The 26,555-nt window shown below is 32.9% G+C and overlaps 2 protein-coding genes across 5 annotated transcripts in view; both read right to left on the bottom strand.

The window, feature by feature from the left end:
• Nucleotides 1-26,555, bottom strand: part of LOC124362473 (guanine nucleotide exchange factor DBS-like) — a 108,418-nt gene that overhangs the window by 53,104 nt on the left and 28,759 nt on the right. The window contains exon 1 of one of the 3 annotated variants that reach the window (XM_046817008.1): nt 5,381-5,668. The exons of the other annotated variants lie outside the window; for them this stretch is intronic. Within the exon in view, the coding sequence (XP_046672964.1) occupies nt 5,381 (1 nt within the window). The 5' untranslated portion in view covers nt 5,382-5,668. Of the gene's footprint in view, nt 1-5,380; nt 5,669-26,555 lie in introns of those variants that run through there. 3 annotated transcript variants of the gene reach the window in all.
• Nucleotides 12,549-26,555, bottom strand: part of LOC124362474 — a 30,657-nt gene continuing 16,650 nt past the window's right edge. For both annotated transcript variants that reach the window (XM_046817010.1, XM_046817009.1), the window contains exons 6-7: nt 20,123-20,298; nt 12,549-19,768 (exon numbers count right to left, since the gene is read on the bottom strand). In XM_046817010.1, the coding sequence (XP_046672966.1) occupies nt 19,500-19,768; nt 20,123-20,298 (445 nt within the window). In that variant the 3' untranslated portion in view covers nt 12,549-19,499. The remainder of the gene's footprint in view (nt 19,769-20,122; nt 20,299-26,555) is intronic.

The raw sequence follows: 26,555 nt of genomic DNA, 5'->3' as shown, positions 1-26,555 counted from the left end.
CACCTCCATGCACAATACACCGCTCACAACTACAGCACACAGTATGGTTCAAACTACAACCTACTCATCCACAGACTGACCCAGACAGAAAAGAAGCCTTCTTACAATGGAGCAACGCTGCATAACAACCTCTCAGTGACATCAAGGACTTAACGAGCAAGTCATTTAAGAAGAGGCTAAGCAGCTGGCTACTTGAACATCCGTCTTATACCTTACTTTAAGAGTTTCTACAAGGAGTCCACAAGGTATACAATAATATTACATATTTTTTCTATTTTTTATTTATTTAACTACTATATCTAATTGATGTTAGTGATTTAAAGTTTTGTAAATAAATAATATGAATAATTGGGTGAGATAAACAAAAATTAGTCTTTTAAGGCATTAATAAAGTAAGTTGGTATTCTTAGAAGTCTAGGACTAAATACTAAATGTTCATTTCAACTAATAAGATACAATATTAAACAGTGACAAATTGAACCGCACAAACATCATGTACGGACACGTTGTGTTTCACCGATATTGACTTCTCAAGCTGTTTGGGAAGTATAAAAAGGAACTGTAATCCGGTCCCCAAAGCACATGGAGGTACATAGGAAAGCTGAAAATTCTTTTTTATTCTAAAAATAAAAAACAAAAAACTAGTATTTAGTTGAATGGACTAACATTAATGCATCCAGCTAGCTAAGAGTGTGGGACAGCCCCCGATATTAGCAACAAACAAAAAGAGAAATACTTAGAGATAGTACCTATCAGTAAAATCTAAATTTGGTAATGCTCTATAACTAATATAACTTCAATTTCTTTAATAGCCTATTGAAATACATTACAGAACAAACATGTTAAATTACAGACGAAAAAACCATGTGTCGTAAAGATGAAATAACCAAAAAAATGAAGAAATAATATAATCCTCTGTCTAATGTAATACACTATTTGTAATACGTGATTATATCAAATGAAAATTTTTTACTATTGAAATATATTACAAAAAAAAACGTGTTTAACAACATTTGAGATGACAATACTGTAAGTGTAAGAAGAATTTACCTAATAATAAATAAAACAATGTAAACCTTTGTCCCTATCTTATTAATATATTACAGAATATGCAACTTCACTTTCTTTTAAAATTAAAATATATTAAATTTAGCAATTTTTTATAAAATTTTAGATGATTACAAGTGTGACGAAATAACCAAAAAGAAACTATTTCAAAAACATAACATGAAGCATTGTAATCCTCTATCCTTATTTACTATAATTGTTATTATGTGATGTAGGGGTATACATTACATATTATACAAAAAAAGTTAAATTTAATCTTTAAGAACGTTTACATAGTCTGAGCTTGAATATGGATACTATGTTGAGGAATGGTTTTCTTTTTTCACCTGAAGCCTGCTCTGTGGCAAGGGTCATTTATGATCAGTACTTTTCCAAGTTGAGATCAAGTTGGAAGATCTGGCACAGACCAAAAACATCCATCAAGAATGACCTAAATTCAAGCTTACATTCACAGCTTTATGCAATAAGGTAGTTGTTATAACAGCGTATAAATAGCATTTCTATTGTATTAGAAGGATTATTGATCATTGGCGCAATCTAATTTTAAAATTAAATAACTTCGTATTTGCAATCTGCATTACACTACTGATTAAGCACTTTACAATAATTCAATATTTACTAAAATTTAAATGTAAACACATGTTTCTGCCTCTTTGATGAACTTCAGCTGAAAGTGTTAACAGCTGTTAAGTATCAGTTCAATTTATAGCAATCTGCCGGATCCAACGTAAAACACTCCAATATCATAATATTCGAATGTAAACAAACTAATTTTTCAATTTGAAATCGACTTTATTTGGTGAAATGAATGTGTTATGGGTGGTAAAAAGCACTCTAAGTGTTAATTCAGACCAAAAGCTATACCTGTTCCAAATTTCAGCATAATCCGTATAGCAGTTTCAGCGTGATTCGAGGACATGCCTCCAAACATCCAAATATTCAAACTTTTGCATTTATAATATTAGTGGGATAGTTGTTATATAATATACAGTAATATAGAAAATGTAAAAAAATCTTTAAGCTGTGAAAAAGTCTTTGATTGACTTTTGTGCTAACCTCTTTCCCCTTTTGGTTCCCGCAAAGTAGCACCACTGGTGCAGTGTTAGGAGTTCAAGTGGTGTGGACTCCTCTTTATGTTAGATGTAGGTAATGGCAGCTTCGATTGCCTTCAGTCCATTGGAATGAGACACTTCAGGGGTGATATCATCATTGTCAGGTTCTTGCGGATAGTTGTCAATGTGCACAATTGCGTCATCACGAAGTTCCATTTGAACATCTTCATTGCACCACACACAGATATGTTCATTTTCTATTTGCTGATCACAAGTAAGCTGATTAGCTAGTTGCGCTAATTCAGATAGGCTTTCATTGTCCTCAACTGATACATTCATTTTCTTTAAGCTTTAGCAAGTTAAAAAGTTTTCTCAACGATTTTCGTAGTGTTGAATTTTTTAACTTCGCCCTATGGCGCTGCAATCCAAAAAAACTGCATCTTTAACTGTTTTTTTTTTCAGAGATTCTACAACACTCGTCCCATTGTCTAGACATGAAATAAGCGTTTGAAGAATTCTATGTCTGTAGTTTTTATTCATGGTCTCAAAAACTGATTGATTTGTAGTAGCGAGGTCACATTAGAGGGTTAAAACATGACTAATATCACCACTACAAAGCTTGTCCTCATCGGAGTATGAAGGTGCGTTGTCCATCAATAGGATTGGTTTTCGGGGAAGCTGTCTATTTTTGTTTAATGCCTTGACAATAGGGAATGAATAAAACCATTCCATAAATATCTGACTGTTCATCCATGCACTATTTTGGTCTCGGTACATAGTGGCCAAATAGTTAACATTGATGTGTTTAAAAGCCCTGGGTTTGTGGGCCTTTCCAATCAGTAGAGTTCTCAGTTTAAATGTTCCTGATGAATTGGAGCAAGTTAAGATTGAAACAAGCTCTTTGCTCTTCTTAAATCCTGGAGGGAATTTTTCAGATTTAGCCGCCAAAGTTTTAGTCAGCAGCATACGAAAATTGAGCCCAGTCTCATCGCAGTTAAATATTTGGTCAGATGTTATACTTGACTTCAAAACAATTCCTGCCAATTTATTTTGAAATTTTGAAGAATCTGCCGATAATTTTTCACCAACAATATTAACTTGTCTAATACCATGCCAATTTTTCCACATGTCTAACCATCTATCGCTGGCTGTAAAACTGTCATCTTTTTATGAAATTCTATTGTCTTCACTTGTAGTATTACGCCCGTTATAGGGCTGCCCAAATCCGCATTTGAGTAAACCATAAAAACAAGGGTTCTGATGTCAGCTCATATTCGACTTTCTTCATTGTTTTCCGCAAAAAACCGCTACCCACACAAACACTTTTACTAACAAATTTCTCAGTGTTTTGTCGGTTCCGTCTCCAATCACCAACAGTCACTTCACTATCTTCTAGATCTGCAGCTACCGTTTTAACTTAATTGTCTCACCATTGTCTAAACGTTTCAGTGCTTTCATTTTTTCTACCAGAGATATCACACGCCATTTTCTTTTTTCACTCATGCTACACACTAACACTAACACTGAACACTTTCCACAGCTAAAAACATGGGTAGACCACTATACCAAAAATAAAAAACAAAACGAAAACACCCAAATAACTTGTGCAAACTGACTAGTAGAAACGTCTGTGGCGTTCCAGAAATATGGTAACATTGCTGTGTCACTCAGTGAAAGTTCATTCGGTACTTTGGGATTATACCGACCACACCCAGACATGAATCGTTATTTGACATTATGCTTCTACTGATTACTAGATTAGCGTAGAACAATATTTCATCAATATAAAACAGGAATTGTCTTATCGCAAACCCCTCCCCATCCTCAGACAGAGGTCAAAGTCGAGCGGTCTAGTAGATAACATGATTGCAGAGTCTCGCCGCCCGTTCAGCTGGTGCATCACTTTGTTGTACTTCCGTGTTTTACCTCTACATTTCTCCAAACACAAAAATTCAATAAAAACAAACATTACCAAACTAAAACTAAACTCTTTATTGAAAAAACACTCAAAACTTGTTTTTATTCTTGATCACACTCCGCCACCCAAATTGCGAGTGCCTCCGGCCGAAGGTGCTGCCGAAGCCGCCGCTGATGTCAACGAAAGAAAAACATCCCTCGAGATAGTACCTATCAGTTAAATATCAAATTCTAAAGGGTCTGATCAGAAATATAAATTGAATTGTAATGGAAAGGCAATTATGTACCGTGCAAATCATGTGATGCCGCGCGGCCTACTGTAATCGGGATTCTCGAGAAAGATAAGATAACAGCGACAAAAATACTGATCACAATACCTGGAAATGCTTGTAAGTTTGTAATTTTGTAATTAAAGAGTTGTTTTTTCGTTCTATCACATTTGTTTCTATAAATTTATATTTTTGTGTTCTTCATACTGGTGTGGTCGGTATAATCCCAAAGTACCGTTCATTCCTATAGGCTACGCTCAGACGAGCTTCCTTCAAACAAACGTCAAGCGACCTATCATAAATCAACAACTACGTCAAGAGGATACATATTCTAAGAATTCACTACTTGATCTAGCAACAGCCAGTAACAGTGCGCTGTTGTACTTGACCAAGCAACAGCCAGAGTACACACATCACAAATTGATATAGCCGCTAGTACACACACATTATCTTATTATTGTACTACATCTGCTTGGTCTATAAAAAAACATTTTTTATCAACATGCCGATCATGCTCATGTTTTTATGGGGTTAATACATATTTATATGTATAGGCTAGTACATGTTCTTTAGTTTAATTTTAATACATACACTTTATTATTTGAGCCCTTACGTTTAAACAAATATTGTATAACGTATGTCGGCATCACAGTACTGTCTCGTGATCAGTGTTTTGGTACAGTGTCGGCCGCCACGAGACGGTGCTGTGATAAGTGGTTAATAAATAGTCTACCTCTTTCTATGATTTAAAGGGAGAGTTCCTATATCCCACATGCCCCTGTGTATTAGGGTTGGGAAATCAAAAGTATAAGTAGAAATTAAAATAATTTGGCCTAAATTTAAATAGTTGACACTTTACTAAACTATTAAGAACTTACATTATTTATGTGTTTTTATGTATATAAATAGCAAATTCAGTATTATTTTTAAAAACATATTATACTGGTCATGATATTTTATAGAAATTCCTTGAATGGCTAAAATATTAAAGTTTGGTTATACAAACATATAATATAATTTTGTAGCATACTTTGGCTAAGTATACAAGAATATATTTACGTTACAATTACTTACTTTTCAAGTAGGATTCTTGATATCAGTATTGTAGTAGGATATTCAAGAATTTACTTGTCTTCAAGATAAACTTATTATACAATACTAATTCATAACGTACGAACCAGAAAACTGCCGATTGTTCATTTACACAACGAATCTACAATTCACTGACTCAACAATAAATAAACATAATTAAAAAACAAAACAACACTGTAAAGAAACAAAATATTACTGTTTAGCGTTTGTGTTTACACGACGTATTATTTTATTATTGACAACCGACATTTTTGAGCTCAACGGTTTGTTTTTCCAAACAGCTGATTCTCGTCTGTTCTTGGCGATCTGCTAAAAAAAGTAAATGTCAATACCATCTGTGTACAGACTAGTGATGAAAGAATCGAACACAGAATCGAGTAGTATTCGAATACAGCCCGGGTATTCGCATATTCGTATACTTCAAATTGAATTTGAATACTTTTAAAACGAATACAATTTCTTTAGAAGAATCGAATTCAAACCTACAGTATTCATTCGATTGTACCAATAGTATTAAAATAAAATATTCAAGAGCTGTACAACGATAATTGATAAATACATTGTAAACAACAAAGACAAACAAAAATTAATGTTTATTTCATGTTGTTGTATAAAAACCAAATAAAATTGAGGTTTTTGGCTACTATGTATTTCTACGATCATTGGTGATAAAACCTGCAGTAGAAAAGAATCTTTCAGACGGGACTGAAGTAGCAAGTAAACACATATTTTTTCTGAAGTTCATAAATCATGAGTATGACATGTTTGTAGGAGGCATAAAAAGGCAAAGGATTTTCCGACCTTTTTGGCAGGTCAATTCCAAATGACCCAGAAACAATAGATTACGGGAAGGAAGTAAGACAGGTCTAGACTTGGCTGTTATAAATACTCAACGCAGATAAAGTATTCGAATACATAAGGGTGCTTTTGAATACACCGCATTCGATTCTTTTAAGTATTCGATTCTCCAATCACTAGTACAGACCCAAAATAGTGAGCCTTTGGTTTAAACAAAACCCTTGACTATTAAGAGAACTAAACATATATTATTAGAATAAATATATATTATATCATTTCAAACAACTGTAATGTGATGTAACAAACATTAATGCTTATATATATATCTGGCATTCCAATTTTAAAACTCGTGACTCATGGTATTAGTTAACAATGTACTGAGTAAAACACGCACACACTCCAAATACCACAACTTTTTGTTTAATTTTCGTGACCAATCAATGTAAAATCAGTTTCTTCCTCTCTATAATAATTAATCCAAGAAATGTTTCCCTTGGTTAACCTCACCAGGTTTTGTGGGACTTGTACAGTGAAATGTTGAATGCTATAAAATAGTTGTTGTTAGTTGTTCAGTTTTTCGAGGGCTGGATAAGCGCACATACAGCTTATGCAACTAACATGCAAACAATTACATGAAAATTGTAAGAAAATTATAGATCAGTCACAACTGAGATTCTACAATATATTTCGTTGTAGCAAAAATACGACTAGCTTTTTTAGTGGGAGGTCAAAAATTCAAAATATGGAATGTTTGCTTGTAAAACATTACTTTTCAGAATCACGGCCATTCACTGCCGCACCAGAGAGATGAGGAAGACTACTCTGCGGCGGAATAATCCGAGTAAGAGCTGATCAGGGAGTAGTCAACTCATCAAGGACCCTAGAGGCCTAGGCACTGGGAAGGGCTGCTGGACCTAGAGAACCCGCACACGAAAGGGGCCCGGCTCAATCGTTATTTTTAAGAATTAGTTATGGAATTTTTGGTTTAATTAAGATAGTATAACCAAAAAAATTCCGATGTTACACTACAATTTTTGCATGATTTACTACTGACAAATTTCCCAAATATATTTCCAGTACCGTTTACACCATCAGGCCATCAAGATACTCGTCAGCGGGTTACGGTAGTATCGCGCATCATCCTGTGCCCATCGTACAGCCGAATCCGATCGTCAGATATGTCAGTCCAATACAACCTTAGGCTCATGTCACATGGCATGCACAGGCACCTGTGGTACGAAGAACCGGTGAACTTGGAAGAAAGTGTTTCCCGCTCTAGGAACAAATTCAACAGTCTGCCACCAGATTAACATTTTTTTAAAGTTTAATTCTATGAAGTTATTGTGTAATTGATTTTCATAAGACTGTGCTCATGTGTTGTTTTCATACGTATAGAAAATTTGTATGTTTATATTGTAAAATAGTATAGAGGGAAAGAAACATATTTTTATCTTGCAAACAGTTGCACCAAAACAAATTTCTACATATCATTCCAAAGTAGACTATTGCATCTATTGAGAGAACACAATCTAGGTCATTTAAGATGCTACAAAACTCTTTCACCTAAAAATCTGAAAATACTTTTTATTCCTAAAAATTATTGAGTTTAGTTTACGACAAACTGAATCTTATAATGAACTGCTGACATGTTTATGGCCAATGAAATAACATTTTAGATGTGCACTTTATTGTTGATTTCATTATCAATATGAATTATTCTGAGAGTTTAATCAACCAGCTACCAATGAAAAGGTCTTAATAGTTCTAAAAATCTTGAAAACGGCTTAGAGCATTTTTTGTTGATATCAACAAGATTACATCTGTGTAATAACTTAGTTTGAAAGGGCAAACAAAACAAGCTTCTTGCAACTTTAAAGTTGTATGCTGCGTCTTTAGTGAAAATAATCATAGTGGTAATCTGTTATTGGCTGTTATCTAAAAAGGCAGCTATTTTTAGTTTGTCAATATCAAAGAAAGACTAAGGAAGGTTTTGTTTACTGCGGAGGATGATTGTTAGAGCGGGTGAGGCTCACTTAGTATCAGATTTTTTGCAATCTTCAACACGACGGATAGGATAATGGACCCTGCCCCCCAACCTTACCTGTTAGGTTTCTCACCTTCCTGTTTCACGCGAACAACACAAACAACTATTTATGTCTTTAACAGTTTGGAATTGAATAGTAAAAATCTGTTTTAATTATTATCTTCAATTCTGTTAAAATATACTGTAGTTACACTCTTCAAGAAAGAAAGCGAATACTAAGCATACTTATAATATTTTTTTAGTTTATAATATTAAAGCTTGTGATGTTGAAAACTTTTAACTAGTTTATATAAAATGCATAGATTTTGCATCAGGGGTCATATCTTAAGTTGATTAGCTTGATTACCTAAAATACGACTAGTAACATTTGTAAGTGAAGTAATCTTGAATAGGAGTTCCACAAGGCTCATTCTAGATTTATCATCATTTAAGGATGTGGGAGAGAACCTATCATTATTTATTTGCATATAAAACTAATCTTTTATATACTGCCACCATAAGTACATAATATTATTATAAAACTGTCTGTATTGAATTAAAATGATTAACAGAGTCAAACTTTCTGTTTTAGTGCCACATTTATCAAGAGGTAAATACTGAAAAATCTCTTTTCTTCAAGATTGAGGAGAATATGGAATGTCTGGAGTTTTCTGTGGATAGATCTTGTACTGACTGTTGTTGTAAACCTTTAATAATGGAAATTGAAAGCTAAGTCGAAGAACTGTAGTCACATAATAACATATTTATTCAACTTAGTTCTTCTCCTTTTGCATTATTTTAAGCTTTAGAAACACTTCCGTTCTTATTATGTGTTACTGTTTATTTTATCTATACTTTCTCTATTAGGTTTGACAGCTCTAGAACAATCTATATACAATAGGTACTCTGCCTACAAAAACCTCATAGATTTTTGGTTGAAATACAGTGGAATCATGATGTTTCCTAGCATTTATATTTTCTAGACAGATGGGTTTTTAAAGAGAACTTATTATGCAACATACTCTGTTATTCCCCAAATATTATCCAATCTTCTTTCAGAAAAATATTATTAGTAATTGCACAATCTTGTTAAATATCTTCCAGACTGAAGAATCACATATCACACTTACACTACATTATAGGTGATATCTATTATTCTAGTTATTGGTGATATCTACTATACATTTTTTAAGATTGATCACTGGAATACCTGGTTGTTGCTGTGTACTTTTTTGAGTTCAAACATGATAAGTATTAAACAACACACAGTTTTAAGTGTCATAAACCACATCTGCATGAAAATGCTTTATTATTTATAGATTTGTTTTTTATCTAGTATAAAATATAATTGGAAAGAACACCAAACAATCTCATAACCTAGAGCTCTCATGTGGTTTGGAAACTGAGAATTATGTTTAATGTGTAGTGTGAAAATAATTGTGCTGTGGAAATATTTATTTTGGGAACTCCCATATAATAAAAGTGGTTTCATGGAGATCTGTGCTTGTACATAAAAGAATGGTTTTAATAAAGGAGAATTTGGGGGCTCTGAACCCCTCTTCCCATAGCAATCAAACAAAAGTTAAATACACATGTTGTAATAAGTAAATATATAAATTATATTAGTTTTTTTATAGTATCAAAGTATTTAAAAAAAATCTGATAGTGAAAAGTACATGGAAAATTTTAAAAATTGCCCAAGAGATCATACATATAAATTATTTAGATCTTGTTTCTGTTTACTCCTTCTCCAGACAGACACAAAAATAACAGATTTGCCAAATTTATAACATTGGTGTAAGATGTCAAATTTACAATCACTCAAAGCTTTCAGGAGCTATGAGAAATGCACTATTATAAGTACTTTAATCTGTTTTAATCTAGTTGCTACTTTCTTCTTTTGAAGTTTTTTTTAATAATTTGGATGGATTGTGGTTTTGGTACAAAAATGTATTGATTTTTGTAAAAATGATGAGGGAATTGTCTGTACAGAAAAAAATGTATCTAAAACATTTTAATACATAACAAAAAATAATAAAAGAGCAATAATAGGAACCTTGTTATAATATAATAACTATTACAGGGGTAAACATACAAATACATGACTGTTAACTGTAACAATACATCAAATGTTAAAATTCTAAACATACTTTTTTGAAGTAGATTTCATAGAAATCTGCCTATTTCAATCACCTTCATGACGGAACTTACCCTTGGGCCAATTACCCTCAGACTATTATGTGCTCACCACTCCGCAACTCTAGTGTAACTGTACTACTAGCAGTCAAAATTGTATTTGTTGTAAATTAGGTAACGTTCATCCATTCAGTACCATAATGAAAATTATTTTATATATATATATATATATATATATATATATATATATATGTATGTATGTATGTATGTATGTAAGGGCTTATAGAATATAACTCGAGCTTGTGAACACAATCTCCTTGAGCACAATGAGATTAATTTTTATGAGACCCAGATTAAACCTATTAAAGAGACAGTAATTGTACATAGATGAGTTCGTTACCCATTCATAAAAACCAACCAGAACCAACAAAATATTTCAAGATGGCGGCCTTTCGCATTTGTACAAAAGTTTTAACTCAGGTATTTCTTAATGTAGACTAAAAATAACATATATTTTAAACATATTAAGCTTTAATAAACAACTTTTATTCTTGTCCTTTTTTGATATCTTTTTTTTGTCCTGAGGGTAAAGGATGGTTTGTCTACGTGCTTAGTCCTAAAAGGACCTTTGTGCCTCCCTTACTTAAATGTGTGTCGTCAAAGTCCGAGGCTTATGCAAAAGCCGATCAGATTTGAGGGCTCCTGTTCTCTAATGTCCTTGGGGCTGAGGAGATATGCTCCCAGGAATCTTTTCAAAGTTTCTAAGATGGCAGAACAATCTATCCAAATATGCTCTGCTGATTCCTCCTCTTCTCCACAGAGTCTACATTCGTCAGTCTGGCTAAGGCCCACCCTCATAAGATGTTTTCTTAGGGGGCCATGTCCTGTCAACATTCGTAATAACAGTCATATCCTCCTTACTCTGAACCAAGAGAGCTGCCCACCCTTTATCGTAAGGAGAGATAAACATTTTGGATAGTCTTAATCCGGAGGCTCTACTCCAATTAATGTTTCTTATCCTCTTTTCCCAATCTTTGACAAGAGCTATTGGAGAAAGCTATCCCGCAACCTGGCTCAGGCCACACCATTATGGACTGCGCTCCCTTTTTGGCAAGGATGTCTGCTTTTTCATTTCCATGAAAAAGCATTCTTACATTCCCAGACTGCTTTTTGGTATCTTAGTTGTTATAAATTATAGAGCAAAACCAAAAAAGCGTTTTAGAATTCTCAGGTTGTTTGCAATAATGTTTGTCCTTGTGTGTTTTTCATATCTTGTGAAAGTTTTGAGCAGTATACAGCATTGTGGTATACAAATGTAAACACAATAACTATCATAATTCTTTATAAATTCAGATTAAATTTAGTTCAGAGACAGAATTTGCACATGGCTTGGGTGAATTTAACCAGTTTTTATCAATACGAAGTTTCAAGGTGGTAGCCATTTAGATTTCTGTAAAAACTATACTTAACTGTTTCTTAATATAGACTCAAATGACAAATGTTTGAAAAATATTAAATAAATTTAAACAGTTTTTACTTTCAAACATTTTTTATACCTCTTAAGGTTGAAAATGGTGGCCATTCAAACTTTGGAAAAGAAATATTTATAGTTCAATTATGCATCATAGAGCAAAACCAAACAGTGGTTTCGATTTCTCAGGTCATTTACAGTAATGTTTGTTCTTATGTGTTTTTTATACCTCTTAAGGTTTTTCTGTGTATGGCAATATAAGTTTTAAACAGTAGGCTGTACAGTAACATTGTGTTAAAAATGGTAAACACTATAATTACTTGTTGATTCAAACTAAACTTGGTATTAAGTCATGTATTTCTGAGGTGCAGAGGATTGCTTTTTGTGCAAATATCAAAAGAACTTATTTCATTCAGATAGCTAGCAGAAAGCTGTTCTGCTTCAAATCAAGGTAAAATGACTTTATCTAAAAACAATGTTAAAACATTCATGGATATTATTAATTACTACAACTTTATGTACAAACCTAAGCTGTTCATAAAAGTTTAACGATATTGGTAACGATATTTTAATATTTTGAAAATGACCAAAGTAAATTAATGTATACAAGTACATGTCAGTATTACTTAGTCCTGTAATAGGTAAGATGTAAGATGAAAAATACCTGGTACTTTTGGTAACTTACATGTCGATGAAAAATAGGTAAAATGACTAATCAATAATAATGGTATAAAACTTTATTTAAGAGATAACTTAGATAATTTTAACACTCAAATCTCTAACAATACAATATTTATCACAGATAACATTTTGTCTTTGCCATTCTGGGATCTGAATACAGACCAGGATAATTAGCTCCTGATTATTAAGACAAGATAAATGTACACATCAGAAATATATATATATATACAAATGACACAAACTATAAATATTGACTCTCTAAATTTACATAATTAAAACTAAATAACACAACAGTTGTACATACATTATGTGTTATACACATGTAGGTGAATAAGAAATAATAGATGTTGGAATTTAAGTACTCTATAGATTTGCGTTTTGGTTATCAATGGTTCTTACAATAAGTGAAAATTTAGTCATTCATAACTTATTAACATAAATTACTCAAACAAACATGCGTAATTAAAAAACAACAATTTATGAGATACCATCGATACCAGCTCTCTCTGATTGTATTTTGTCACTTATTACGAACCTCAAATTGGATTCAAAGGTTGAAGGTTGGTCAATGGCCCAACCACTTGGTTATATTAAAGAACATGTTGGGACTTTGTTTTATTTAAGTATGGTCACATATCTTGTTTTATTTATTTTTTATAAAGAAGTCCACTTGTCAGTCGATTGTTTTAAAAAGTGTGACTCGTCTAATAAAATGGAAAAATAGGATTTATTAAATTATACTTCTTTCAATCACATTAAATCTATATTTAAATAATTATGATCACTGAATGATGATGTGGTATTACATTGTTAAAAAACAATTTCATAAAAAAACCTAACTTATCTATATATTTATGTTTTAACAAGGTTATCTTTTTTTAATTCTCTAGCAAATTATTGGTAACGATATCTGCTGAGAAATGGATATTAGATTGCACGTATCATCTATTAAAGAATTGTTGTAGAAACTGACATTTAACATAATCAGTTTCCTATAAAAAGTTACATTTATTTCATAAATTTAGAGTATCTAATTAATACAATTTAAGTCAAATTGTAAATTAAGTAAAACCAGCTAATATTTTGAATGGGAATTGACCATTATTATATTATTTTTGAAGTCCTTTACAACAAAAATATACAATTTTGAAGATAAATAGTTTTAAATTAAAATGTACTGGATCTGAAAATACTTAAACTAAGGTGGTACAATCTATTTTGGTTAAATATTTATTTTAGTTACCGAGTTACACTCCATTTAATTAAATTTCTCTAAGATAAAAAAGTGGAAATTTGTATTGTACCACTCAATAAGAAATTACAGGTATTACAGTAGGAGGGATTTTGTGTAATTTGGTAACTAGATAGTAAATAAATAGAATTTAGGCCAAATAAATAGAAGCCAACAAGTTTTACCATTTTGTATGATGCATACTTCAGTGATATTTAAAAAATACATGATAAAAGTATAAGTACATTTTTAATACAAAACTTACTTGAAAATAACATTTTGCAATATAAATTATCATTTAAAAATTAAATTGCTCTATAAATAAAAATCTTTATCGTTACTTTCCAAATACAAGTTGTAAAAATTAATATCCTTTCTTCGGTCTTTTTTGCATTGCCACAAGATGAACTGAGAGATCCATGGGAGTGCCAATGCCCAAGCAGTCCAAGATGTTGGATTTTGGATCTGAGTTAGAGATAGTGCAGGTTCAAATCCTGTCTATTAGCTTGTTAATGTGCACTATTTAACCCATATTAACACCAATTGCAGCAGCTTAGTAGAAACTGAACTATAGGCCTATCCCAAAAAGAATTAGATTTCTGTATTAAATATTTATTAAGTATTCCGAACAAAAAATTACCTTTGCCCATTTTAACCAATAGACATTTCTCACAGAAAAACCTAGATTACTTCAAAAACCTGCTTCATTTAGAGACATGGCAAAATGTATATAACTCCCCTTCTGTGGAAGAATCCTATGAATATTTTTATGAAATACTCATTCAAACTCTTAATGCAACATGTCCACACAAAAAATCCCGCCCGAAAATAAAATCAAAATTCAAAGCAACCAATAAAGAATCTGAAAGGTTGAGAAAACATTTTCTAAGATCCCTGGAAATGGAATTAACAACTGGCAGTGAGGGTGATAAAATAGAAACAGCTATCAGAAAAAAGAACTATGACCTCTACTTGAAAAAACTGAGGAAACAGTCAACCTCAGACTTCATTAATAACTCACATAACAAACAAAGGGCTGTTTGGGAGGTTATTAACTACGAAAAATGCAATAACAGTAAAAAGGACGAACCACTTAAACTTATAATCAATGAAAAACTGATCCAGGACCCTTTGGAAATAACTGAACACTTCAACCATTACTTTACAAAAATAGCTGACATCACTCTCTGTAACGCTAACCAGGCCATAAATAATCAGCTAACAACATGGAAAGACTATGGCGATGTACCTGACTTCATCCCTCTCTCAACCACACCCGAAGAAGTCCTTCATATACTCACATCCCTTAAATCAAAACCAGCCGCAGGTGTCGATGAAGTCTCTTCCACACTCCTAAAACACTGTAAGGATGAAATGGCAAATCCCTTATGTCACATAATTAACCTGTCATTTTCACAAGGTGTCTTTCCTATGAAACTGAAACTTGCAAAAGTATTTCCTAACCACAAGAAAGGCAATACAACATCAGTGGAAAACTATAGACTTATATCGATTCTTCCAACGATATCAAAAGTAATTGAAAAAATCTTTCTGAATCAATTGACAGCACATCTGACTACTCAAACCATCTTGACGCCTCAACAGCATGGCTTCTTCTTACGAGGAAGATCCACCACCACGGCTATAGTTCAATTGACAGAGTTTATTATCGAGAAACTTGAAGAAGTTACAACAGCAACCGCCATGCTACTAGACTTCAGCAAGGCTTTTGATTGCCTAAACCACTCTCTACTGCTCCAAAAAGTAGGGAATATGGGCATTAGGGGAGCATCACATGACTGGCTTGCTAGCTACCTGAAAGATCGACAGCAACTAGTGGAAGTAAATTATACCAGAAACAACACATCCCATAAAGCAAGATCAACCTTACTCCCAATCACTAGAGGTGTACCCCAGGGATCTATACTTGGACCAGTGCTCTTCATATTGCTGACAAATGACCTACCAAGCTATCTTCTTGACTGGGCCCAAGCTATGTTATATGCAGATGACACCGCTCTTCTTATTGCAAAAAATGACACAGAATCTCTTGAAATAAATTCATTTATAGCCCTGAATATGACAAAGCAATACTGCCAACATAATGACCTAGTTCTTAATGAGAGCAAAATACAACAATTAATATGGAAAGGCCGAAGAACCAATGACTACTATGGCTTACCTGAAATAATCCAAGATAATGAAACCAAGTATCTCGGCATAACAATAGATGACAATCTCTCTTGGAACTCACACATTGATGGTCTTTGCAGCAAGCTCAATTCTAGTATCTATGCCCTTAAAAGAATACGTAAAAAGTACTTGTAACAATGATACTACCAGGACAGCATACTTCTCTCTTTTTGAACCTCATCTGAGGTACGGACTACTCGTGTGGGGCAACTCCTCAGTAAGAAACAGGGAGCGGGTTCTGGTTCTACAAAAGAAAGCAATTTGAATTCTTGCGGGACAGACTCCTCAAGGCTCATGCCATCAGGCATTTGGAGAACTAGCGATCTTGACAGCTGTCTCACTCTACATCTGCGAGACCATCTGCTTCACAATAGCTCAGAAACCTGACCAGCTAGGTGACACACACAGCTATGACACCAGAAACGCCTATGACTATGCCCTCCCCACACACCACCTGACCCTATTTGAAAAGAAACCTACATACATGGGGAGAAAACTTTTCAATCAACTTCCAGAGGACCTCAAGAGACGCAGAGATGAGAAGTACTTCAAGACAGCACTTAAGGCCTGGCTGCTGCAGAAACCATATTACACCCTAGAAGAATTTTTAAATACCTGATTGTACAACTAAATTATATTGACACAATTCTGTACTCCATGTATACGAATAAAGATTTCTGTATTCTGTATTTGAAAAATAAAGTTCAATTCAAATTTTAATTTGCTTTTTAGGTTTTAATGCCTTAGCTAAAGAATTGAACAAAAGTAAATTATAAGGAAAGAAAAGGCATCTTTAAACTTGTTCTGTTTGACTATGAGTGACCCTACAAGGTCATCTATTCTTGGGAAGGATGTTCAAATTTGCATAAACCACCCATGTGTACATGTTGGGTGGAATAAGAGAGATCAGTTTTATGAGTAACAATTCCCTTTCTATCATCCTTTTCCCTATTTATGTACTTCCAACGCAAATAATAATAATAAACACTGGTATGCATTTCTCTAATGAATTGTTTTGCATAATATCTGCATTAAGACTCAGCTGTCCTCAGTTTATTCTTAAATAACTAACAAAGGGTGCTCAGAGGATTACTGACAACTTTTTATTATTTATAATTAACTGAGAGTTAACAAAACATATTACTCAAAAAGCTGAAAATATGTCATTTCTGTCTGCCTGTATGCATGATATCTCAAAAACAACCTGATCTATTGACTTGAAACTTTGCATGAAGCTTCAATTCTATACAGGCAACACTGAGTTTGACGATGGTGCATGTCATTCCATGGTATTTGGCTGAGCATTAACAGGTATTTTTGAATAGGTTTTTTGGGTAATCATGATGGCAAAGAGAAAATAGCAGAATAAATAAATTTGTAAACAAACTGAGCTAAAATCACATGAGATTTTAACATAAAATATTTTTATTCATTGAGTAAAAAAAAAAAAACAAAAAAAAAAACAATAGAATGGAAAGCCAAAGTTTAAATTCAGTGACAAGAATTGATATTATCATACTCTTGCATTGTAGTATCTCCGTAGCTCTTTAGAACCTTTATTATCATGTGAGACATTGCACCTACTTCCTAGACGGGAGAAGTCGTGTAAAGGCATTTGCTAACACTTGCTTTTTATTATTTTTGTTTTTCTTCCAATAGGCAATCTTCTCAAAAATTCCTGCAATTAGTTTGATGAACTGTCTCTCAGAATATACTACTTTAAATAATGTGCATATAAAACTTTCTCAACAAAAAAAAATATTACAAGTACTGATGTAAAATTTACGCTTGCAAGAAGTTCCACGTGAAAAAATTACAGTATATACCTTTTCAAATTTAAAATAACATTTTTTTGCATTTCAAAATAGAATGTATCTAATAAAAGAAAACATCCTAAAATAAAACTTGAATTTAATTCACCATCCGTATTATATTTTTGTTGTTGAGAGATCAATTTTTTGTTGGTCTAATTTTTTCAAGTTTAGAGATTTTTTTCTTAATTGAATCTGAAACTTTTTTACATCTATCTTGGATGCTCTGAAGGATGTTAGTAAATTCAATGCCAATTAAATTTGTGAGGATTTTTGTTTTAACTTCAATACTAGTTGGGAGGATGTTTTATTCCCGGTGGTGATGAGCAATTCTTTCTTTAAGTAAGGATTTAGATGCATATGAAATTATTTTGCTGGCTTTCTTGCTGTAAATGGGTGAGAGAAACCCTTAGGCATTAGATTTTTATCCCTACATTTATGTAAAAAGGTCAGATGGTTGGAATGCTTAGTTGACTTTTAACTGTTTTCAAATTAACTGATTTGTTTACTGGTTCTGGGTCCGCACCAAGAATCATACCTTCCATCGTCGATAACAAACTTTAAACAAAGAATTGAAATACTTTAAAATATACTCATCTTTCATGAATAGTGGATGATAAACATTACTTTTATTTCTAAAATCTTATTGAATTCATTAATTATGACAGTCATAGCATTGAACTTGAATTTGAACAATTTTATTTTTATATAGAATACTGTATTACACCATTAACTTTACCTTTATCTCTAGTTTGCTTTTGTATATAATGTTTATGTAGAAAATGACGAATTTTAACTTTCTGAGAATCATTTTTCAAATATTTAAATATAGGTGTAATTTGTTTATTATATTAATTTAGTAATATACTTTAAACCAAGTCAGAATTATAAGAATTTCTGCAATAAAATACTTATGTAATAAATACTAAAGTTTAGTGTTAAAAAGTAATACTCAAGTCTCTATTACATTGGTGAAACTAATGATATTTACTATATTTCATTAAAAATCATAGAGCATTCTGGCCATTATAGACTATTATTGTTTAAACTCATCACATGCTCAAACTCAAGCTACCTCTTATGCTACTATTTAATAATGTAATAATAAAAAATAATACAAAGTGTCACAGAGCTTGTATGGTTTTTTTGTGAATGTAAAACCTATCTAACCTTTTTCTCTTTTTAGTTAGAATGAGATTCTTTGAAGAAAAACATGAAATTTTTTAAATATAAAATCCTTTAAACCAACTTAGAGATTAGGAGTTTCCTTTCTTCATAGCGTTTGAACTTGATTTCATGATGCGTGTCATCAATTTTAAGTCATGTTCAAAGAGTTTTATTCATGTTTTACCAATGTAAATACACACTTTCATTACACATATTCTGTTCTTTAAAGCATTACATAAATAATTTAAATGAGATATAGAGAATACTGGTGTCCTTGGGCAACAGAAATTATTTACAGACAGGTGCTTAAGTAATGAAATCATTTTACTTATATTTAATGAATCCTTGTTCCAATATACTGTAAAATATTCCTGGCATATTCGGGGGTAACAACTAATCAAATATTTTATTTGATTACCTTATCACAATGTTTTAAAGACTATTCAATCACTCATTTAAATTATTCCTCAAAGACTAACGTCTTAGATAGGAACCAACTCCATACGAGTCCAGAAACTTTGGAACCCTTTCTTGACTACCTACTTTAGGTGAACATTGAAGTAGATTAGAAAAGAAATTGTGTGTGGAGTTCAAAGCGTAGTGAATGCATAGTTAGTGATGGGAGTGACAGTAATGGCTCCAGTAGGGTAGGGTTGCACCAGCTGTGACACAGGGGTGACAATGTATGTCTGGGATGGCTTGCTCTGCTCCTGTATCAGAACGGGGATGGTAGTCACAGGAGCAGGCATCACCGCCACTGTCTCAGATATCGACACTGCCTCTGTGTTGGTCCCTCGGTGACTCTGAGGCTCTCGATGTTTCAATGTTACGTTTGATGAATTGTTACAAATCTGGGATCCTGTTAGATAAAAAAGAGTCAATTTTCATATTGCAGCAAAGAAAAATCTTGGATATGTATATGGAGGTATATCATGATAATAATTTCACAGTACAATAGTTAGGACTTTAGGTACAGAGGATATGGTTGGATTCAGGCTTTGAAGTATAATATTTAAAGAGTTCATTGCATTAAAATGTTTACATATAGTAACCAGTATTCAATAAAACATACAAATCTGGTTTTTGTTCAAGTATAAATTTGACAGAAATAGTACAAAAGTATTAGCTGTTACATTAATAAATCTTTACTAAAAAATTGAAACATGTATTATTTGTAGTTGAAATACAAAAAAATTCTATCACAAATACATACCTAATTCCACTTTACAGAATCTGACATGTGGGAATTGTTCTTTCATGAAATGGCGAAACGTTGAGTATCCCATAGTTTTCTCTTCAGGTGCACAAGTCTTCATGTACTCTTGGTATAAATTGTGAATTGTTTTACGACTGATTTCTGGTGGAAATATAACTGTGTTTTTGCAGTTCCTGGAAATAAAAACACAATTTTGAATTTATAGATGTGACATTTTTGTGGGATGAAAAATTCTGTACATAGTCTGAAATTTTATCTAATGTTAGATTCCTGTAAGTTTTATTTTTAAGTGTTGTATTACATCAACTTATGACATATTTAGTTTTATGATATGACCAGTAATTTTGTCAACTGATTGTAACATATAGTTATGTGAATAAATTTAATTCAATTCAATTTCCCAAATGATGTTCTCACTATATAAGACTCTTAAGACTTAATGTATACACTAAGTCTTACTATTTATGGGTGTTCACACATAAACATATATGAATATGACACAGGCCCTTGAGTCAATGTAAATATTCCATTTAAGTAATAAATAGAGGCTATATGTTGTAGAGCAGTAAGAATAATGAATACAATTTGAAGTTGTATATACAACAAAATTAGGATTTACTATAAAAATAAACATAATAAAAAATTGATTAAACTACAAAAAGTTAAGAAACAAGACCATCACTGAAATTGCTTTTTGTCATTTCAGAATTCTTTGTATGCACCATTTCATACTCAATTTGTCAATGATTACCTACATCAGATGGGTAACCACTTGAGTTCGTCTCTCTTAAGTGATTCCTCCCAATCCATCTTCCTTACTTTTTAATGTTATTTTTGCAGAGGTGTTTCTACATATGTACCTTCATATTGGGTACTTTCTAATGTATGCCCAAAAAAGATAAATTTGAGAAAGCTATAACTTGCCAGTTATATGAATACCTAATAATGTTGTAATATATAGTTATTATAGATCATAGTTGTAATAGATCATAGTTAATTTGTTATATGTTATATTCTCTATATAAACAGTTTTGTTTATCATGAATATTTTTATGACTTTGTTGTAACTCAGATTACGTTTGTTTTTTTATCAGAGCCTAGCTCAATTGAGTTTAATTAAACCTAATTTCAAGTAAACGCTTTGTGTTATATCTATATCAAAACACTATAAAACAGAACAACTCTTCAAGTCTGAAAAACAAAATGTATATTCAAATAGCTTCACTTTTTCCCAAGATTGGGACCTTTGGTACAAAACATTTAAGACATTTTGGAAGTGCCAAAAGTTGATGGAGGTAAAGAACTAAAATTATTAACAAATCTTGCTACACCTTCAGTGTTTGTGCACATAAGTGAATGTTTAACTCTCAATTATGCTTTGACTAGTCTACAAAAACTCTACTGTAAACCAGTTAATGAAGTATTTGCTCATTATAAACTGTTAAGTCGGAAAAAGCAGCTTGGAGAAAATTTGATCAGGTTTTAGAAGAACTTAAAGCACCGAGTAAAGAGTGTCATCTCAAATTTGTGTTGACTGAAACAAATAGAGATGACTGAATCTGAGACATGTTTCAAAATGGACTAATATCGCCTCAAATTAGACAAGGACCTCTGGAAAACTTTAATCTGTCTCTAAAGGATGCTTATGAATAAACGTGTTGCTTAGAAATAGCACAGCATAATGTTAATATGTATCAAATGCCAACCAGTATACATAAACAAGATAACAACTAACAAGAAAAGTGAAGAAACTGATGAACCTCTCAGAAGCGGCATGCATATAACTGCTGCCGCTGCTCTCATGTATAAGTTTTGCGGCTATGACAGACACCAGAGGAACATTTGTCCATCCAGGAATGCCATATGCAAGGCTTGTGGTAAGAAAGGCCACTCCATTGAGTATGTCGAATGACTCCAAAAGTAGGATCCCTTCGTAAGTCTAATGCTGCATCTTGTAATCTCAGTATTAAATTATCTAAGTATTTGAACACAAAAAAATATTTAGCTGCTATTAAACTATAAACTCTCTTTCTATAAATAAGTTCATTCTTCTTTATGCTTATCCACTCTCAAAGATTGAAGACATAGTAAAAAAGGTAGTTAATTATTGTATATTTAGTACAATCTACTTAAAGCATATCATCAGATTCCAATTAAAGAAGAAGATAAAAATTATACAGCTTTTGAAGTATGTGGATGACTGTATCTATTCAAAAGATCCCATTTGGTGTCAGTAACAGTGTTACTGCATTCCAACTTGTCATATATGAAATAATTCAGCTTGAAAATCGTAACGATACATTTGATTATCTAGATGACATTACAATATTTGGCAAGACTCAGTAAGACCACAATAAAAATCTGGACAGAATCATCAAATATGATGCAACTGTTAACAAAACCGAAAGTTCGTTTTCAATGACCACAATTAATTTTTTGGGTTACTCAATCAGTAATGGGGTGATCACACCAGACATGGATCGTCTTCTGCCCCTAAAGAATCTCCCTCTTTATACAAATACTGCTTCTCTCTGGTGAACAATTGGCATGTTTTCTCATTTCTCATTCATTCATACCCAAACTTTTAGAAAAAATCCAATCACTTACAAAGAATGGGTTCCTCCTGACACCAAAGGCTATCTCTGTTTTAAAGAAGCTTAAGAAAGAGGCTGAAAACACATCTATGTTCCCTATTTGCCCATTTACTGTATAGACGCATGCTTCTGATATTACAATATAGCTGCAACCCTCACTCAAGATTGACGTCCAATAGCGTTCTTTTCAAGAGGTCTCAATTCAAGTGCATTGAAACATAGTTCTCTAGAAAAAGAAGCCTAGATCCTATCATAGAGGCTGTCCAGAAGTGGCAACACTATTTACTTGGGGGACTTTTTAAGTTGGTTACAGATCAGAAATCTGTTTCTTTTATATTCCATTCAAAGTTGCTTAGTAAAATAAAAAATGAGAAGATCATGATATGGAGACTTGAATTTTCATTTTACAGCTAAGACATAATTTATAGACCTGGCTGAGAAAATGTTGCTGCTGACACCTTAACACATGCCGGAATTTGTAGTTCTATCAGTCTATTCATGAAAGTGTATTCATGAAAACTTTGATCAGCTTAGAAGTTTCCATAATTTACTATGCCATCCAGGTGAAAGTCGAATGTATCACCGGGTTAGGAGTAAGTATTTATCATACACCCTAGAAGAAATAAGGAAATTTAAATCTTCTTGTACAGTTTGAGCAGAAGTAAAACCTACATTTTGTACAAATAAAGGAAGACTCGTCAAATCAAGAACTCCATTTGAATGACTTGATGTTGACTTTATAGGGCCCTTGCCAACATCTTTAAGAAACCGCTACATTCTTACTATTTTAGACGAGTATTCAAGATTCGTATATTGCATTTTCTTACTCAGATCAGAAACTGTGACATCAAAATTCAAGCGACCATTTACAGCATTTGGCACACCTGCATTCATTCATTCATTCTGATCGAGGAACCTCATTTATGTCACAAGACATAAAGGAGAACTTATTTGGCAATGGAATTGCCACTAGTCACACCACTCCTTACAAATCTTCAAGGTAATGGGATTGTGTGGAACAGTTTTCCTGGCAAAAACTGTACAACTGGCTCTCAAAAATAAGAATTTAGATATTTCTAAATAGGAATTAGTTTCGCCGCAGTGAGATCTCTCTTATGTACTTCCACAAACTGCACTTCTCATGAGAGAATGTTTGAACATCCTGGGCGATCTGGCAGTGAAGTATCAACACTAACTTGGATTATGAAATTCTGGGCCAGTTTTGATAGCACCATATTCATAACTCTAAATATAACCCTTTAGTGCAAGACATTAATGTTGATAATTAGAAACAGGTAATTATGCCTTTGGGGCGATCTGGACACGTGAAGGCCCCCAAAAGTTATCAACAACTAACTTGGATTATGAAAATCTGGGCCCAGTTTTGATAAAGCACCATATTCGTAACTCTAAAATTTTAACCTTTAGTGCAAGACATAATGCGGTAATTATGCTTGGGCGATCTGGCAGTGAAGTATCAACACTAACTTTGGATTATGAAATCATGATAGGCACTATTAGTGCAAGACATAGTTGTTGAAATTAGAAAACTGGTTAATGCTTGGGGGCGATCTGGCAGTAGAAATATATCAAACACTAAACTTGGTTTATTGAAATCTGGGCCAGTTTTGATAAAGCACCATATTCGTAACTTATAATATTAACCCTATACCTTTAGTGCAAGACATAACGGTAACTTATGCTTGGGCGATTGGCAGTGAAGTTTCAACAACATAACTTGGATTATGAAATCTTGGGCCAGTTTTGATTTAAAGCACACATATTCGTAACTCTTTAGTGCAAGACATAATGTTGATAAATTAGAAATCGGTAATTAAATGCTTGGGCGAGATCTGGCTGTGAATTATCAACTAACTTGGATTATGAACATCTGGGCAGGATAGCACCCATATTCATAACTCATAAATTCTAAAATAACAACCCTTTTGCTGCATTGAAGATGATCGGTAATTATGCTCTGGCAGTGAAAGTATTCTATCTTGGATTATGAAATCTGGGGCCTGTTTTGATATAGCACCATATTAGTAACTCCTAAAATATAACCCTTTAGTGCAAGGACATAGATAATTGAAAGGTTAATTTAGAAACGGTAATTATGCTTTGGGCGATCTGGCAGTGAAGTATCAACACTAACTTGGATATTGATAATCTGCGGGCCAGTTTTGATATAGCACCATATTTCATAACTCTAAATTATAACCCTTTAGTGCAAGACATAATGTTGATAATTAGAAACGGTAATTATGCCTTGGGCTGATCTGGGCAAGTGAAGTATCAATCACTTACTAAATGGGATTACAACACTTAAATCATGGGCCAGTTGGGCCAGTTGATAAAAAGCACCATATTCGTAACTCTAAAATATAACCCCTTTAGTGCTAAAGGAATAATGTTGATAATTAGAGAAACGGTAATTATGCTTGGGCGATCTGGGAGTGAAGTTATCAACACTAACTTGGATTATGAACACTAATCTGGTGCCAGGTTTTTGTTTTTGATAGCACCATATTCGTCTAACTCTAAATATAACCCTATTAGTGCAAGACATAATGTTGATAATAATAACGGAAACGGTAATTATGCTTGGGCGATCTGGCAGTGAAGTATCAACACTAACTTGGAATTAATGAAATCTGGGGCCAGTTTTTGATAGCACCATATTCATAACTCTAAAATATAACCCTTTAGTGCAAGACATAATGTTGATAATTAGAAATACGGTAATTATGCTTAGGGCGATCTGGGCAGTGAAGTATCAACACTAACTTGGATTATGAAATCTGGGCCAGTTTTTGATTAAAGCCCCATATTCGTAACTCTAAATATAACCCTTTAGTGCAAGACATTAATGTTGATAATTAGAAACGGTAATTATGCTTGGGCGATCTGGCAGTGAAGTATCAACACTAACTTGGATTATGAAATCTGGGCCAGTTTTTGATATGCACCATATTCATAAACTCTAAATATAACCCATTTAGTGCAAGACATAATGTTGATAATTTAGAAACGGTAATTATGCTTGGGCGATCTGGCAGTGAAGTATCAACACTAACTTGGATTATGAAATCTGGGCCAGTTTTGATAGCACAATATTTCATAACTCTAAATATAACCCTTTAGTGCAAGACATAATGTTGATAATTAGAAAACGGTAATTATGCTTGGCGATCTTTTTTTTTACCCCCTTTTTTTTTTTTTCATTTTCTTTTTTTTTATTTTTTTTTGGCAGTGAAGTATCAACACTAAATTGGAATTATGAAATCTGGGCCAGTTTTGATAAAGCACCATATTCGTAACTCTAAATATAACCCTTTAGTGCAAGACATAATGTTAATTGTAAGCCCCCCCCCCACACCCAAACCATAATTACAAAACGGTAATTATGCTTGGGCGATCTGGCAGTGAAGTATCAACACTAACTTGGATTATGAAATCTGGGCCAGTTTTGATATAGCACCATATTCGTAACTCTAAAATATAACCCTTTAGTGCAAGACATAATGTTGATAAAAAAGAAAGCGGTAATTATTTTATGCTTGGGCGATCTGGCAGTGAAGTATCAACACTAAACTTGGATTATGAAATCTGGGCCATAGTTTGATAAAGCACCATATTCGTAACTCTAAATATAACCCTTTAGTGCAAGACATAATGTTGATAATTAGAAACGGTAATTATGCTTACATTCGTCTTCCTGATGGTCAAAAAACTACAATATCAACAAGACACTTAGCTCCTGCAGGTGACTACGATTTATCAAAGGGCTCACGAGACATGCCTACTCCAAGGCATAATGAAGAAGACATTACTGC

Source organism: Homalodisca vitripennis, chromosome 5 (genome assembly GCF_021130785.1).
Source record: "Homalodisca vitripennis isolate AUS2020 chromosome 5, UT_GWSS_2.1, whole genome shotgun sequence".
Classification (NCBI taxonomy): Eukaryota; Metazoa; Arthropoda; class Insecta; order Hemiptera; family Cicadellidae; genus Homalodisca; species Homalodisca vitripennis.
The sequence above is the reverse complement of the archived record's forward strand: the minus strand, read 5'-3'. Positions and strand labels throughout refer to the sequence as shown.